Here is a 16,556-nt window from a genome sequence, read left to right as displayed (position 1 = left end):
CTTTTTTTCCCTTCCCTCTTTTCCTTCCTTCCCCCCCCCCCTGCCCCGCCAGCAACAAATCATTCCTCGAGGAAGCAGCAGCCTCCCAGTTTTTCTTGGAAGTGCCTCATTCCTGGAGCAGGAAACTGCCAAAATTACAGAGGAATTACGGAATTAATGGAATCTCATTACCCAGGGAGATTTCCCAGCAAATGGGATCCATTTCAGACCTCAACCAGGTCTTGGCAACCTCTGGAATCTCTGGAATCACCTCCACGAGGATCTGTGGAGCATTTTAGAGCCATTCCCAGGGAAATGAGCAGTGGTGCCATCCCATGGTGCCACCTCTGGGGGATTTTCCCTCCTTTATCCCAAAAAATCCCACCCTGGATGGGTTCTCCCCGTGCTACCCTATCCTTCATCCCTCTTTTATCCCTTTTCCCCTCATCCTCTTCCAGTAAAGAATTCCAGTTTTAATTGGCTCAAAATTGGGGTTTTTTTCCCCCTTGTGAGCCAGAAATTTGCTGGGTTCATTATCCATGAGGTGGAATTATCCCATGGTTTTTTAAAATCCAGGAAAAAAGGATGAACATCCCTGAAAACCTCACCAAGCTGCACTCACCAACATTCCCTGGGAGTTTAGGATTCATTTTCCCTGCTTAAACCATCTAAAAAGCCGTTAAATTATTGGGGGGGGGGGGGAAGAAAAAATAAAAATAAAAATTTATAAATATATATTATATATATAATAGTATATAAAAATAAAATTTAAAAAAAAGGAATATCCCTAAATAACTGCACCAAATCCTGATTTTTCCTTCTCCTTCTTGTGCTCCTTGATCCTTGATCTCAGGACATTTATGGCCAATAAATTCAAATTTCTGCTTTCAGATCCAAATATTCCCCAAATATTTGCCTCAGGAAATAATTGCTGGGAATATTCTTGATAGGAATATTCTCATTTTTCCAATGGATCATTGCCTACTGTTGCCAGGGAAAAGCAGGAACAATTTAGGAACCAGGTCAGGAATTATTTGCCTTACCTTGTGTGCCTTAAGTATTCCAAATTATCACCGGGGGGCTGATTAACATATGGCCCTTAATTGGCATTAATTGATGGTTTATTCCAATTGGATGCCCCAGGTGCAGTAAACATGGAGTTGCCTGGGAATGGCTGGAGCAGGGAGGGATTTTTAGCTCAATTTTGGAATATTTTAGGTTTTATTGCTTCGAAACGGCCGCGGATTTATGGCCTGGCCATAAACTGGAAAACGGAACCATGGAATTCGTAGGGTTGGAAAAGATAATTTTGGTTTCATTGGTGTTAATATTACTATTTTATAATTAGAAATTCACGGAATCATGGAATGGGGTGGGAGAGATCCTAAAGCCCACCCAGTTCCACGGGCAGGGACACCTTCCGCTATCCCAGGTTCTCCCAAGCCCCACCCAACCGCACCTTGGACACTTCCAGGGATGGCGAATCCACAATTTCTCCAGGAAACCTTTCCCAGGGCCTCCCCATTCCCTGGGTAAGGAATTTTTTCCTCCCATCCAATCCAGTTCTCCCCTCTGTTGGTTTTTAAACCATTCCCTGTCCATATATCAGGTGTTGTGTTTCCCTCCCCGCAGGAAAATGGGAATTCCGACAGCGGCTCCGCGATCCCGAGGCACAGATCCAGGAGATCCCACCCCATAAGGATCCCATTCCAGAGCCATCCCTGTGATCCAGGAGGAAGCAGTGCCCCTTCCCTGGAGGCTCCACCACCAGCTCATCCCCCTGGTGCTCCAGGAGCTCGGAAATTCCCGTTGGGATCCACGGTGAGCAATGGAAGTGGGCCCTTATTCTCCCACCTGGGTAAAGACGCGATGAATGTGGAAATTTAGGGATAAATACCCATAAATAAAGCAGGAAACAGGTGCTGCAGGAACAATTTTTCACGGACAAACAGATCCTTCTCCGTGAATTTATCCAGGGAAATGAGGGAACAGAATAATCTGGGTTTTGGGGAAAACAGAACAACTGGAATCCCCTTGGAATGTCAAAGGCATTTCCCTGTGAGGGTGGGTGGTGATAAACGTGCCCATTCCTGACACACCTGGACATTCCAGGGATCTTAACACAAGATCCCGGAAATGGGGGGTGGGGAAAAGTTGATTTTTATAAAAAAATATAGGAGCAAAAATTCCTATTCCCAGGAGGAATGGATGGGAAATTCAGGATGGTTTTCCTGTGAATGGATTTCTTTGAAAGCAGGGAGTGACCCTCGCCCTGCATTCCCAAGAGGAATGAGCTGAGCTCATCCACACCTTCTCCAGAAATTCCAGGGCTGAAGTGGGACACCGGTGCCACTGCCAAAAGCCTGGAATTGCTCAGGAATTGCTCAGGAATTCCTTGGTCCTGGCAGCTCCCAGATGTCCCATCCAGACTGGAGCAGATGAGGAGCCTGGAGCCACCCCAAATCCAGCCAGGAACCCTCCAAGGGATCCTGGTGATCCCTGGAAACCCCCAGCTTCCCTCTGGGATTTCCCACCTCCTTCCTCACATCCCGTTCCTCAGAGGTGTCTTTTCCATGGCTCAAGGAAAAGTTTTTCCAGCTGCTCTCACAATTCCCTCTCCTCTTTTTGAATCCAAGGCATATCCAGGCCCTCATCATCCAAGGAGAATTAAGGTACGGAATTCCTCCTGTCCTGCTCTTATCCCAGGGAGGAGGCAGCTGCTCCTTTCTCCCATCTTATCCCACTCTACCCCACGGATCCTATCCCATCCCATCCCATGGATCCAATGGACCCCATGGATCCCATCCCATCCCATGGATCCAATGGACCCCATGGATCCCATCCCATCCCATGGATCCAATGGACCCCATGGATCCCATCCCATCTCATGGATCCAATGGACCCCATGGATCCCATCCCATATCATGAATCCCATGGATCCAATCCCATGAATCCTATCCCGTCCCATCCCATCTTGTGGATCCCATGAATCCCATCCCATGCATCCCATTCCATCCCATGGATCCCCATCCCACACACCCCATCCCACTGATCCCATTCCATGGATCCCATCCCACAGATCCCATCCCATGGATCTCATCCTCTGGATCCCATCCCATCCCATGGATCCCATCCCATTCCATCTCATGGATCCCATCCCACGGATCCCATCCCACGGATCCCATCCCATGGATCCCATCCCACAGATCCCATCCCATCCCATGGATCTCATCTTCTGGATCCCATCCCATCCCCTCCCATGGATCCCCTCCCATGGATCCCATCTCACAGATCCCATCCCATCCCATGGATCCCATCCCACGGATCCCATCCCATCCCAGTGCCTTTTTCCTTGCAGAAGGAGGGAAGTGGCCCAGCAGATCCCTCCTCCCCTGGCCCAAAGGTCAGTGCTTTTATCCCACATTTTAATGTGCATTCCCAGGATAATGATCCGTTTTCCCAGAGCTGCCTCACTTTGGAAACTGAGGAATCACAGGGAAAAAAATCAGGAAAATCGAGGTGAAATCACCAGTTCTGCCATCGGTGATGAGCAGGAATTCCAGGGTGGAATCTTTCACAGCTGATCCAAACATGGGATTTGTGTTTTGGGAATTCTCAATCAGTTTGGGATTCCTCCTGTCTCCTTCAAAATCATGGAATTCTTTAACATCCTTTAGTATCCTCGGATAGGGAAACCCTGGATTTTTCCTTTGCTCCAGGATTTGTGCTTTTCCCTCTGCATTCCCACTGCAAAGGAGAATTCCCAATCCGTTGTGGGAATGTGGGTGGTGGAATTCAGGGATTCCTCCATGGATATTTGCCAAGAACTGCAGCAGGAATAGGGGCAGCACCCACTTGCTGCAAAGAGGGAAGGGAAAATTCCTTGGAATAATGAATTTTTGGGATTGACTATTTTGGGGATTGGTTGTTTTCCAGGGAGACGTGGGAGCTCCTGGATCCCGTGGAGACGAAGGAGAAAAGGTAGGGATGGGGTTTTCCTGATCTTTCAAACCAGAATTCCCTGTGTTGAGAGGGTCTGGAAAGGGAAAGGCGGTTGGGAATACGCTCACGGAGAGGACAATCAGTGGAAACTGGGATTGGTACATTCCCACCTTTATCCCCAAATCTTCCTGGTTTGGTTTTTTTTTTTTTCCAAATTCCAGCAGTTTCCCACATATCTGCCACGCTCAGGAGGAAATCCAAAATTTGAGAGTTGGATTTAGTGATTTTTGAGGAATTTTCCCGCCTAAATGATGGAATTATTCTATCCTACAATTCCAAAAATTCAAGTGGTGCAAAGAGGGAAGGGAAATTCCAAGGAATAATGAATTTTTGGGATTGATTTTTTTTTGGGGATTTGTTGTTTTCCAGGGAGAAATGGGAGCTCCTGGAGCCCGTGGAGACAAAGGAGAAAAGGTAGGGATGGGGTTTTCCAGCCTGATCCTTTGAAATTCCAGCAGTTTCCCACACATATGGCACGTCCAGGAGGAAATACAAAAGTTCAAAGTTGGATTTAGTGATTTTTGAGGAATTTTCCAGCCTAAATGATGGAATTATTGTATTTTATGACGCCGAAAATTCAAGGGGGGGTCCCCAAAGTTCGTTTTTTGCTGGATAAGAGAACTAAAAGATGGAATGGACAAGGAAATTCCAGCCCTGGCATGAGGGCAGGGATGGAAAAAAATGCCACAAAAAACCCTCTCGTTTCAGGGACACTTTGGGCAGTGAAAATTTATAGGGAGCAGGTGGCAGATCCAGGGGGACGGGACACAGAATTCCAGGAGAAAGGGAGGTTTGGCGAAAGGCAGAATCCCATGGGGAATTTTGGATGGAACCCTGGGAGAAAAGGAGGGAAGAGGAAGGGCTGGAAAGGGAATTTTGTCTTGCAGGGACAGCCTGGGGATGGGGGAGCACCTGGAGAGAAGGGGAGTGCTGGCATTGGCTCCAAAGTTTATTTGGGAATCTCCTCCGAGAGCAGCCTGGGTGGGGCTGGATCCAATCCCAGCCCTGGGATATCAATGAATTAAATCCAAGGAATTAAAGAGCTGCTGTCCAGCAGGACTAATGATGGCAAACCAAAAATATTGACATAAAAAAATAATTATTTGTTGATTTTATTTATTTATTTATTTATTTTAATAGTTATTTGTTTGATATTTAATTATTTATTATTTAATTACTAATTATTTATGATTTCTGATTAAACTCTTTTTGTCTAATTATTTATTATTAATAAATAATTAGATAAAAAGATCTTCATCAGAATTATTTATCATGGAGAAGCTGAAACTCCCGGGACAGGACAGAACAGTGCATGATACCGAAGTAATTAAATTAATTTAAATTAATTATTTTGGTGTTTGAAAAATAATTTATTTGTTTTAAAGCAATAATTTTTAAAGCAATTAATTATGCTTTTATAATAATTATTTATATAATTATTTTATATAATATTTATTATTTTGTAATAATTATTTACATAATTTTTTTAAAGCAATTATCTTAAAATTAGCCAAAAACCCCAATAATTGCAGTGGAGATTGATGTCACTCATCCAGACACAACCTGAGTGGGTGTTTGATCACCCCTCTCATCCCATCACTGAATTCCTCGGAATTAGGGCATTTTCCCACCTTTTTCCCACTTTCCAGGCAGAGAATCCCTGGAAATCTCCTGCTCAGGGGTGACAATTCCATGACCTCGGAATCCTCTCTTTATTCCCAGGGCACCAAAGGAGACCGAGGGGAAGAAGGTCAGAAGGTAAAGGACAAAGCTGGTGCCAGCCAGGGGGGACTTTTCCTCCTTTTCCCACATCCCACATTCCCAGCTCGGGATCAGCGTCCAGGTCACCTCCTCAGGTGTGGCTGGGGACCAGGAGGAGACTCCAGGAGGATGACATGGATAGAACACCTTGGGAATGAGTCATGAATTCCAGGGACTGAGTCTGACCCAGAATCCTGGGATACCATTCCTGGGAATATTCCAGGAGGATCGCACGGACAGGACATCTGGGAGTCATGAATGCCAGGGAATGTCTCTGACCCAGAGTTCTGGGATACCATTCCTGGGAATATTCCAGGAGGATCACATGGACAGGAGACCTTGGGAATGAGCCATGACAGGGAATCTGTTTGACCCAGAATCTGTTTGACCCTGGGAATGGCATCCCAGAGTTCTGGGATACCATTCCCAGGAATATTTCAGGAGGATCACACGGACAGGACACCTTGGGAATGAGTCATGAATGCCAGGGAATGAGTCTGACCCAGAATCCTGGGATAACGTTCCCAGGAATATTCCAGGAGAATCACAGGGACAGGACACCTTGGGAATAATGCCAGGGAATCAGTCTGACCCAGAATCCTGGGATCCCATTCCCAGGAATATTTCAGGAGGATCACATGGACAGGACACCTTGGGAATGAGCCATGAATGCCAGGGAATGAGTCTGACCCAGAATCCTGGGATAACGTTCCCAGGAATATTCCAGGAGAATCACAGGGACAGGACACCTTGGGAATAATGCCAGGGAATGTGTCTGACCCAGAATCCTGGGATCCCATTCCCAGGAACATTCCAGCTCCCTCTTTTCCAGAGCTGATTCCCAGCAGCTCTGTCTCATCCAGAGGAGAGATGAGGGCTCTGCAGGAGCCCTTGGAATGGGATCAGCTCCGTGGGATTTCAGCTGGATCTCCACGGAGCAGCACGAACCACACTCTCCCTGTGCTGGGTTTACACTGGAAGGAGAATTCCTGATTTTTCCTGACTTTCCTTTCACAGGGAGAGCCTGGAATTGGGTTCAGAGGTCCCATTGGCCAGGCTGGAGCACCTGGATTTAAGGTAAGGTTGAATCTCGCTTGGAATTTTTGTTTTTCCTGGGTTTTTCCTCTTTGCCATCCTGGTTTTCCACTGCTGGGTGTGGAGCACGGAAGTGGCTGCAAAGAGCAAGCACCAAAATCATCCTGGAAAGGCAGGAGAAGGATTTGGGATAGAGGGAATGCTCTGTATCCTCCAAAGGGCCATTCCAGAGGGAGATCCTGAGGATAAAAATGGAATCATGGAAGGGTTGGGGCTGACCTCTCTGCAATCAGCAGGGACATCTCAGGCTGGGCAAAAAATCCAGGGAATTGTGGGCTCGACAGGAATGAGCTGCTGGGATCCCTGGGATGTTTGAATTCACCACAGGCCAGGAGCCAAAGGCTCTATCCTTATTTAGCCATGGAAAAGCCCTTTTGTCACCAAAACTTGGGAAGAAAAGGCATCCCAAAGTTTGGTGACAATTCCACCAGCCCTTGGATCCCTTCATGGATCAGGACTGGAATGTCCCAAATTCCATGTGCTGATCGTGGGAATTCAAGGAGACATCCCAGATTTTCCCCAGGAGCTCCAGCAAATCCCACCCAATATCCCAATTCCCTGTGATTCCCTCTCCAGGGCGAGCCAGGGGCCCCGGGACCTCCAGGAGCTCAGGGCATCCAAGGAATCCGCGGCAACGCCGGCACTCCCGGATCCCAGGGCGACAGAGGGGCTCCAGGTCTGCCCGGAATTCCGGGACAGAAGGTGAGGGGACACCATGGGCTGTGTTTGTCACCTCAAGGTGACCGCAGTGAGCAAACTGTCCAGGCCAGGTGGCCCCTGTGGGCCAAACCCCCACAATTCCAGGTTTTCCTGAGCCTGGAGGCTGTCAGGGAAGTGGGAACAAATCCCAGTTAGGATAGGAAAGGTACTGGGAATGATTAGAGCGATGGGATGATCCTCGGGTTCCAAAAGAAAACAGTGGAGCTCCCAGGAAATTGTTCTTCCTGGGAATTCAATGGCGGGACTGGGAAGGAGCGGCCACGGGGATGGCAGCTGGAATTTTGGGGTCATTAATCCCTGGGAACAGAGGGAGGAATCCCAGAATCCCAGGATCACTGAGGTTGGGAAAGCCCTCCAAGATCAAGGAGTCCAAGCTGTGCCAAATCCCCAGTGAGTGCCACATCCAGGAATTCCTTGGACATCTCCAGGGATGGGGACTCCAGACCTCCCTGGGCAGCCCCTGCCAAGGCCTGAGCCCCCTTTCCATGAGGAAATTCCTGCCAGTGCAGGGAACCCTCGCGTCACCAGCTCCTGCTTTCGTCTGGATCAGGGAAATTGGGGCCTTTCCCATCCATGTGTTCTCCTCTTAAAGGGTTTTGTTTTCCAGGGGGAACGTGGGAGGAGAGGCCGGAGTGGATCTCCTGGGCCCATGGGACCACCGGGATCCCCAGGAAAAGAGGTGGCTTTGTACATATTCCCTGTGCCTTTCGGGAGGGAGGGATGGATGAGGGATCTGGGCTGGATGGGCTTCTATCCTCTGGGAATGTTGGGCTAGGAGAGCACTGAGCACTTCCAAAGCAAATCCTCCCTTTTATTTCGTTCTCCTTCTCCCGCAGGGAATGCCTGGGACACCTGGACCCAAAGGCAACAAGGTCAGTGCCACCCTCCTGGGAAAGCCATGAGCAGAAATCCTGGGATGGGAATGGGACAAATCCCTGCCTTCTCCTGGCTCCTCACCCCTGACCCCATCCTACTTCATCCCATTCCACCCTCACTCCCTTCCTCCCATGGTGGCTGCAGCATCCTCCAGAGAGAACAGCAGAAAATCCATGGATTTGGGTCTCCTGAGTCTTCCTGGGACTTCAATCCTGGCCAAACTAATCAGGAATTGTGTGGTGGGGTTTCCCTGCTCCCGGTGACACCTCCGGAATTCTCTGTTTTCCAGGGAGAAGCTGGCGTTGGAGCCGCTGGCCCGAGAGGTCCCCGTGGATTCCCTGGCCCTCGGGTAAATAAATAAATATTCCATAAATATTCCATAAATATTCCAGGCTTGGATTCCTGCAGACTCCAGCCCCTTTGGAGGCAGCTTCATCCATTACCTCCCTCCTGCCCATCCCAGAAATTCCTGAAGGGTTTCAGGCAGCAAAATTCACTTTTCATTCCTATCCCTGAATTCCTATCCCGATTCCCTATCCCTGAGAAGTTTTGGTCTTGTTCCAGCAAAGACAAAGTCGGAATTGGAGGCCGTGTTTAAATTTGCTGCTCCTGTGGCTGTCCCACAAAAAAATTGGGATTTTATGGCCCAATCCATCAGGACAAACTCCCCACCTGCTTTGGGATGAGACCCAGAGGCAAAACACTCCCTGAAAATGTCAACAGCTCTGGGTAAACCTCGCTGGAGCTTCATTATCCAAAGGAAATGATGGAAAAATGTTTCTGCTCTTCCGACTCCGGCATAAATCTAAATCCCAGGATCTCAGGTTGTGTTGGCTTCATTTGGGAGACCTGAATTTGGCCTCAGTTATTTGGAATTTGGGCAATTCCTGAGGCTTAAAGGCAGCGCCTGTAGGGTCAGCTCCTGTAGGGTCAGCTCCTGTAGGTGCACATGGACCCAGTGCAGCTCCTCCATCCCAATCCATAGGAACACCCAGCACCTCATCCTGATGGAGGCATGAGGAGGTTGGACAGGTCCTCTGGAGACAGGGAATTCTGCCTGCCCCATTCCTAGTGGGATGGTTTGTGGGTCTGGGATTCCCTGTGTGCCTCACTCCCCGTTTCTGTCCCTGCCCCTCTGCGTCCCCCAGGGTGACGAGGGCATCGTGGGAATGCGGGGTCCCCCTGGAATGATGGTGAGTGCTCCGATATTCCCGGAAAACCATGGATCCACGGCTGGCAGAGTCCCCAGGAGCCATGAGAGAAATAAAATGGCATTCTTCCAGTGGGAAATAGAGATTTGGGAACCCGAATTCCAGTGGGATGGGGGAGCGGGAATCCTGTGAATTCCTTACTGTCCTTGTCCGTTTGGGTGGCTCATCCCAAGGTTTGGAAGCCCTCCTGGAATATCAATCCCTGCCTGCTGTTGTCAGGTCTGGGGGAATTTCAGGAATTTCAGAGCAGGAATTTCAGGCTCTTGTTCCTCTGGAGGGGGCTGAGTAGAGGGAGACACAAATGGCAGCTGGAATTTGGATAAACTAATTATTATTTATTAATTATTATTTATTAGGCTGTTGTTTTTCATGGAATGAAAAAGGAAGGGGATTTTTTTTACAAGGACACGGAGCAATAGGAAATGAGGGAATGGATTTAAACTGAAATAGGCCAGGGATAAATGGGATATTGGGAAGAAATTCTTCCCTGTGGGGCTGGGGAGGCCCTGGCAGAGAACTCCCAGAAAAATTGTGGCTGCCCCATCCCTGGAAGTGTCCAAGGCCAAATTGGACGAGGCTTGGAGCACCCTGGGATAATGGAAGGTGTCCCTGCAGATGGAAATTCCCATCTTCCTGCATATTCCCGCGAAATTAGCAAACAGGAGTGACCACGATGGCTTTTCCCCTCCCCAAATTTGCCTCCCATCCCGTCTTGGCCTCCATGGATTCTGGAGATCCCCATCAAGGATCCACCTCCACCTTGGAGGAACCTCTTGGAGCAGCCCGGCTTTTCCTTGATGCTGAGGGTCCCAAAAATCCCAGAGGGATTCTCAAAATGAGGGAATTTGGCTGAATTTATCCACCTGCCAGGAGAATCCTGGTGGTGCACAGAGGACTAAAGTAGGAGCTCCTGTGCTGGTTCTTCCAGCAGATTTTCCATGCTGGAGCCCACCCCTGGAAGCAGCTCTGCCTTTGGATGGAGGCTGCTCTTTCCCAACTTCCCGACTTCCCACTTTCCTCCTGTTTTTGTGGATCCTCACGTGTTTTTTATGTGTTTTTCCAGGGTCCAAAAGGCTTCCCAGGCGTGAAAGGCCAAAGAGTAAGAGCTGATCTTATCTACAACTTTTATCTTATCTGCAATTCTTATCTACATCTTTTATCTTCTCCACACGGCGTCCTGATGTTGTAGGGAGCCGCTGCCCTTTTGAACCAGTGGGAATAATCCTAGGATCTCCTGGGAATGGGCTGGGAGAGTCCCTGGGTCAAGCTTTGGGAATCATCCCAGGATCACCTGGGAATGGCCTGAGAGAGCCCCTGGATCAGGCTTTGGGAATTATCCCAGGATCTCCTGGGAATGGGCTGGGAAAGCCCCTGGATCAGGCTTTGGGAATTATCCCAGGATCTCTTGGGAATAGGCTGGGAGAGCCCCTGGATCTCCTGGGAAAGGGCTGGGAGAGCCCCTGGATCAAGCTTTGGGAATCATCCCAGGTTCTCCTGGGAAAGGGCTGGGAGAGCCCCTGGATCAAGCTTTGGGAATCATCCCAGGATCTCCTGGGAAAGGGCTGGGAGAGCCCCTGGATCAGCCTCATGTGCTCTGCACTCCAGCTCCTATTCCATACAGAATCTATGAAAAGGTTTGAGGGAGAAATTTGGGAAATCCTTCGTTTTCAGGATGCCATCCCACCTCTGCAGGATGGAGGTGCTGAATCCCATTGGGATGGGAATTCCAGCAGCAATCCCACATTGTGCTGAGCATGGAGTCAGGAAAACCCCGCCTCAGTCCCTGGGGTTTTATTCATTGTCTAATCCATAAATTTGGGGTTTCCACAACATTTCATGGTGAGCTGAGCATTTTCCAGAGTGGCCAGAGGATCTGACTTCCAGCTCCAGGGGATTTTAGTGGGCTTGGAGTGGGAGTCAATGGCCTGAGCAGCACAGGAGGGAATAAAAAGGGAATATTTCACCTTTTTTTTTGTTTCTTTTCCTGGTTTTAGGGTGATCGGGGACTTCTGGGACCAAAGGGAGAACGAGTAAGGACATTCCAGATTTTTGGGGGTTTTCCTTTCCCTGTGTGGCTCCCAGAAAAGCCTGGATCCATCCTCTCCTTGCTGTGCCTATGAAATTGAGAGGAGGCAACACCTGGATTCTCCCCTTCCTTTGTGGGGGTCTCCACCACTTTAAATCAATTTTTTTTTTATTCCATCCTCGCACTGGAAACATCTCTGGGAGCTGAGTTTGTGGGATGGATTTGATGGGATCCTATAAAGCACAAAAACAACCAAAAAAAAAAAATAGAATAAAAAGGAAACTAATTTTGGGAACGATTTGCTGGGGCACAAAAATCCTGAATTAAGAGAGGAAGAAAATTCCCCCTGATTTTTGGAATGAGCAACTGACCCCAAAGCCAACCTTAATTTCCAGCAGCCTGAGCTGGCTCCTGACAGGTAATGGGAAAATAACTCCTCAAGTGCTCCTGGAAAAATGCTCAGAAACCGCTGAACTCGTGCCCGGTGTTTTGTTAAGTCCCTTCCTGGCCGGAATGGCTGGTTGGAAAATGAGGTTTTGGAAGAGCTCCGTGATGATGCCGCCTTTGAGTCACGCAATATTCCGTGATTAAGGCCCATTTGTCTCTGAGGAAGCTCCTCTGGAAAGGAACTCGCCCCGGAGACCAATCAATTCTTAATTTGCTCCGTGAGGAGGCCTCGGAATTCTTCCCAGGCCGAAGGAATGCGGGATGAGTTTTCCGAAGGATGCCTCTGTAAAAGATGAGGTGGACTCGGAGATAAAACGGGAGCCGGATGGGAAAATTGGTTTGGGTTTGTTCCACCTGATTCCAGCTTAATTTTCCATCCCATTCTCCCTGGATCAGTGTAGGAATAACTCCATGGATTCCCAGGGTTGGATTAAACTGCAGGATTTTTAGTCTTCCTTCTATTCCCAAAATTTGTTGAGCCCCATCCTGGCTCTGTTAGAGAGCTGGGAAGCAGGAATGTGTATGAAACCAGAATTCAGGCAGGGTCCTGTGGTGAGGGTTGGGCACAGTCCAAAAAATGTCGGATTTTTGGGAATATTGATGGATGTGGAGCTGGTAAAACCCCAGCAAGGCAGAATCACCCAGATCAGGAATATTTTCACTGAAGGGAGGTGAGTGAAGGGAATTTTTTCCGAAGGGAACCCAGCTGCCCACCTTTGGAGACACAACCATCCCTCCTCCAGAGCAGAGACATTCCTTGGAAAAACAGAATTCCACTCGCTGAGGAGCTCAGCGCGGATGTGTCCATGGGGGTTCCTGTGTCCCTGTGGCTCCCAGGGTGACACTTTGGGGGTGTCACCCCCCAAAACCTCCCTCTGAGGGGTGACCTCAGTGCCATTCCTGAGCTCCGGCTGCATCCATAATCCAGGGCACCATGGACAGCTCCATTCCCTGCTGGCGGCTGCTTCCCACAGCTGGGAAGAGCTGGGAATCCCAACCCCCCGAGTGACAAAGCCATGTGTCACTCGTGGAATCTGTCCCAGCACTGGGATCAGGGAATGAATGATCCCTTTGTCCCTTTCCACTGGGGTAACACCAGAGGGCTCCAGCGTTTTTAGGGACAGGAGGTCACTGGGAAACCTCAGGGTCTGGGTTTTTCCGGGCATATTCATGACCCAGCTTTTAATGAAGGGTGATTAACCCTAACAATTAACGTCATCATTAATCAGTGCATTCCCAGTGGGATCCTCTGAGTGACAAAGCCATGTGTCACTCGTGGAATCTGTCCCAGCACTGGGATCAGGGAATGAATGATCCCTTTGTCCCTTTCCACTGGGGTAACACCAGAGGGCTCCAGCATTTTTAGGGACAGGAGGTCACTGGGAAACCTCAGGATTTGGGGTTTTCTGAGCATGTTCATGACCCAGCTTTTAATTAAAGGTGATTAACCCTAACAATTAACGTCATTGTTAATCACTGCATTCCCAGTGGGATCCATGAGCTCCTGGTGGATCCCTTTCCCTGTCTCTCCTTTCTCCAGGGTGAATCCATGACAATTTTTGGACCCCAGGGCTACAAAGGCACCAAAGGAGATCCCGTAAGTTTGGCTTTCCAAGCTGTCCCTTCCCTGCTCGGGATCAGTGCAGGGAAACAGCACTTGGATCCAGCTGGATCCTTCCAGGAGAGGTGGAATAATTTAAATCCACCAATTCCTGGTTTTCCTTTCAGGGTGAGCAGGGACTGCCAGGTTTTGATGGAGACAAAGGCGAGAAGGGAGAGGACGGACCCGTAGGAGAAAAGGTGGGAACTTCCCAAAGCCTGTGAGGAAGGGACTGAGGGTGGTGGAAGGAACTCCCGGAAAAATTATGGGTGCCCCTGGATCCCTGGAACAGAATTCCCAGAAAAATTGTGGCTACCCCATCCCTGGAAGTGTCCTAGGCCAGGCTGGATGAGACTTGGAGCAACCTGGATCATGGAGGGAGTTCCGTGGCTGGGATTGGAACTGGGTGATCTTTAAAGTCACTTCCATCCCAAACCATCCCGGAATTCTCTGGTCTCTGCTGGAAAACACGGCCACACCCAGTTCTGGCACCGACAGGGAGAGGAGAGGGCTGGCCAGGGGCTTGGGGACCCCAAACAGATCCCATTTCTCAGGTGTCCCATGGGAAGAGCGACCACTCCATTCCCACATCCCCCTCTCCCTCCAGGAGCCGCCCCTGCTCCCGGAGCCTCTGGAATGCCCTTGGAAAGGCTTGGATGGCTCCCGTGTCCCTGTTGTGTCCCCTGGGTGGTGGCATGGCTCCTCCCTCTCCCTCTGCTCCCCAGGAGCTCATCCCAGGTCCCAGCCCAGCCCCGTTTTCCTGGGACGAATCATGGAATTCTCCCACTCCCAGCTGAGTCACAGCTCCCATCTCCGTGTCCTACTCATCCCAATTTCCATCTCACGGAAATGGCTTTGGCTTCTCTAGCCTGACCCAGGACTGAATAAATTCCAGTTCCCGCAGCAGCAGTGACACATCCAGCTCCTGTTATTTCCCATGGGAAGCTGCATCCCGCTGTAGCCCAGGTGGGAATTGCCTGATCCAAGGTGGGCACGTCCCTTGGGAAGAGGCAGATCCTGCCCTTTTCTGATCCCGCTGCTCAGGTCCCCAAAGTGAAGGAAACACTTGGAGACTCTCCCACGTTTTTTAAAGTCGGATAAAATCCCATGTATTTCATTTGTCCAGTTGGACTCTGATGAAAAATCCCCCATAAAAATAGATCCATAAAAAATAACCCATTAAAATACTCCAGAAAAAGTAATCCATGAAAAATAATCCGTGAGATAACCCACAAACGTCTCCTCTGGGATGAATATCTGGATGGCTTTGGAGAGTGGAATCTCCAGCCCCAGTGAGCCCAGCAGGGCCTTCTCCTGGATTTTTGGCAGAGATAGAGCTCATCCCGAGGATCCAAACCCCCTTCCTGCCTGTTTTCCTTCAATCCCCACCACTGGGCAAGGAATCTTCTCCAGAGCAATTCCCAGAGGTTCCTGCTGGGTCCTGGCACTGGAGGCTTTCCTCCCGACCCCTGGGATGGAATTTTGATATGGAAATGGTGCTTTTGGTCATCTTGGTTATCTCCATGGGTTTTTTCCATGGATAAGTTGCAGAGAGCAGGTGCTCACAATGTGTTTAACAGGGATTTTAACATTCTAGGGAACCAAAGGAGAAGCTGGATCCAAGGGAATGATGGGACTTTTCGGGAGCAGAGGACCCGTGGGACAGAAGGTGAGCTCCAAACTTGAGGCATCTCCTGCCAGGACTGAGGTGGAAAAATCTCATCCCGGTTTTCCCAGGGGATATAATCCCTCATTCCCTCCCCAAAATTACTGATTGGAGTGATTGAAGCTCTGGAAAAGCAGGAGCAGCTGCATTTTCCAGGAAAATCCTGAAGATTTTAAAGGAGCACAGAGCTCTGGAAGCTTCTCCAGGCTGGAATGGTCAGTAAGGAGTTGCTGGAATGTCAGTATTCCAGCAGGGAGGTGAGAGATGTTCTCCAAGCTCCATTTAGAGCTGGTGGAATCAATTCTTTTCCAGCTGGGATATTTGGGATATCCCACTGCCCTTCCAGCTGCTACTGTAAGGAGCTCCTCAAAGCTCTCCTTGTCCCTTTTCCAGAATTCCTACAGCATTCCCTGTTTCCAGAGGGATCTCGGCTCTTCCCCAGGGTAACTCATCCCTGCTTTCCTTGCAGGGGGAGCCAGGAGAACCGAGCTCGCCGGGATCTTCCGTGAGTCAGAAAAGTTCCCCTGCCTTTCCAAACCCTGGGTGTGGAGAAGGGCCCTGGTCCTCTCCCAGGGCCGGGAATTTAGGAAAGGGTGGGAAGAGGCCATGGGAACTCAGAGCTGCTCCCCCAAAGTCCGTGTTCCAGGAGGTTTTGCTGGAAAACCAGCCTGGATATCAGGGATCACAGCCAGAGGTTTGGGGTTATGGCTTGTGGAAGAAATTCCTCTCTGTAAGGTTCAGGATGCCCTGGCACAGAATTCCCATAAAAATTATGGATGTCCCATCCCTGGAAGTGTCCAAGGCCGGGTTGGACAGGGTTTGGAGCAACCTGGGATAGTGGGAGGTGTCCCTGCCCTTGGGATGGGCTTTGAGGTGCTTTCCCACCCAAACCATTCCGTGATTCCATGATTCTGCATTAAGGAGCGCAATGAAAAATACATTTACTTAATGGTTTTGATGCCTTTGGTGTATTCAGCCCAAGTGGAAAAGTCTCCAAGCTCCAAAGACTCTCAGAATCATGGAATCATGGAACATTTGGAGTTGGGAAGGACCCACCAGGATCACTGAGTCCAGCTCTTAAATTAAGGGCCCAAACTCCAAATTTCCAAGGTTGTTCCCAAGAAATAAATCCCCACTGATTCCTGGTCACAGCCACGGAAGTACTGACAGGCC

At 49.4% G+C, this 16,556-nt stretch overlaps 1 protein-coding gene across 1 annotated transcript in view; it reads left to right on the top strand.

Moving 5' to 3' along the window:
• The window catches only part of LOC118698215 (collagen alpha-1(VII) chain-like), a 106,147-nt gene that overhangs the window by 68,651 nt on the left and 20,940 nt on the right, over positions 1 to 16,556 (top strand). Inside the window, exons 53-70 of the mRNA XM_054514911.1 lie at positions 1,612 to 1,800; positions 2,616 to 2,651; positions 3,338 to 3,382; positions 3,916 to 3,960; positions 4,351 to 4,395; positions 5,704 to 5,739; positions 6,760 to 6,819; positions 7,414 to 7,539; positions 8,165 to 8,236; positions 8,394 to 8,429; positions 8,723 to 8,782; positions 9,582 to 9,626; positions 10,708 to 10,743; positions 11,639 to 11,674; positions 13,658 to 13,714; positions 13,846 to 13,917; positions 15,315 to 15,386; positions 15,853 to 15,888. Of these exons, the coding sequence (XP_054370886.1) occupies positions 1,612 to 1,800; positions 2,616 to 2,651; positions 3,338 to 3,382; positions 3,916 to 3,960; positions 4,351 to 4,395; positions 5,704 to 5,739; positions 6,760 to 6,819; positions 7,414 to 7,539; positions 8,165 to 8,236; positions 8,394 to 8,429; positions 8,723 to 8,782; positions 9,582 to 9,626; positions 10,708 to 10,743; positions 11,639 to 11,674; positions 13,658 to 13,714; positions 13,846 to 13,917; positions 15,315 to 15,386; positions 15,853 to 15,888 (1,104 nt within the window). The remainder of the gene's footprint in view (positions 1 to 1,611; positions 1,801 to 2,615; positions 2,652 to 3,337; positions 3,383 to 3,915; positions 3,961 to 4,350; positions 4,396 to 5,703; positions 5,740 to 6,759; positions 6,820 to 7,413; positions 7,540 to 8,164; positions 8,237 to 8,393; positions 8,430 to 8,722; positions 8,783 to 9,581; positions 9,627 to 10,707; positions 10,744 to 11,638; positions 11,675 to 13,657; positions 13,715 to 13,845; positions 13,918 to 15,314; positions 15,387 to 15,852; positions 15,889 to 16,556) is intronic.

The sequence above is a fragment of the Molothrus ater genome, chromosome 5, assembly GCF_012460135.2.
Source record: "Molothrus ater isolate BHLD 08-10-18 breed brown headed cowbird chromosome 5, BPBGC_Mater_1.1, whole genome shotgun sequence".
NCBI lineage: Eukaryota > Metazoa > Chordata > Aves > Passeriformes > Icteridae > Molothrus > Molothrus ater.
The sequence above is the reverse complement of the archived record's forward strand: the minus strand, read 5'-3'. Positions and strand labels throughout refer to the sequence as shown.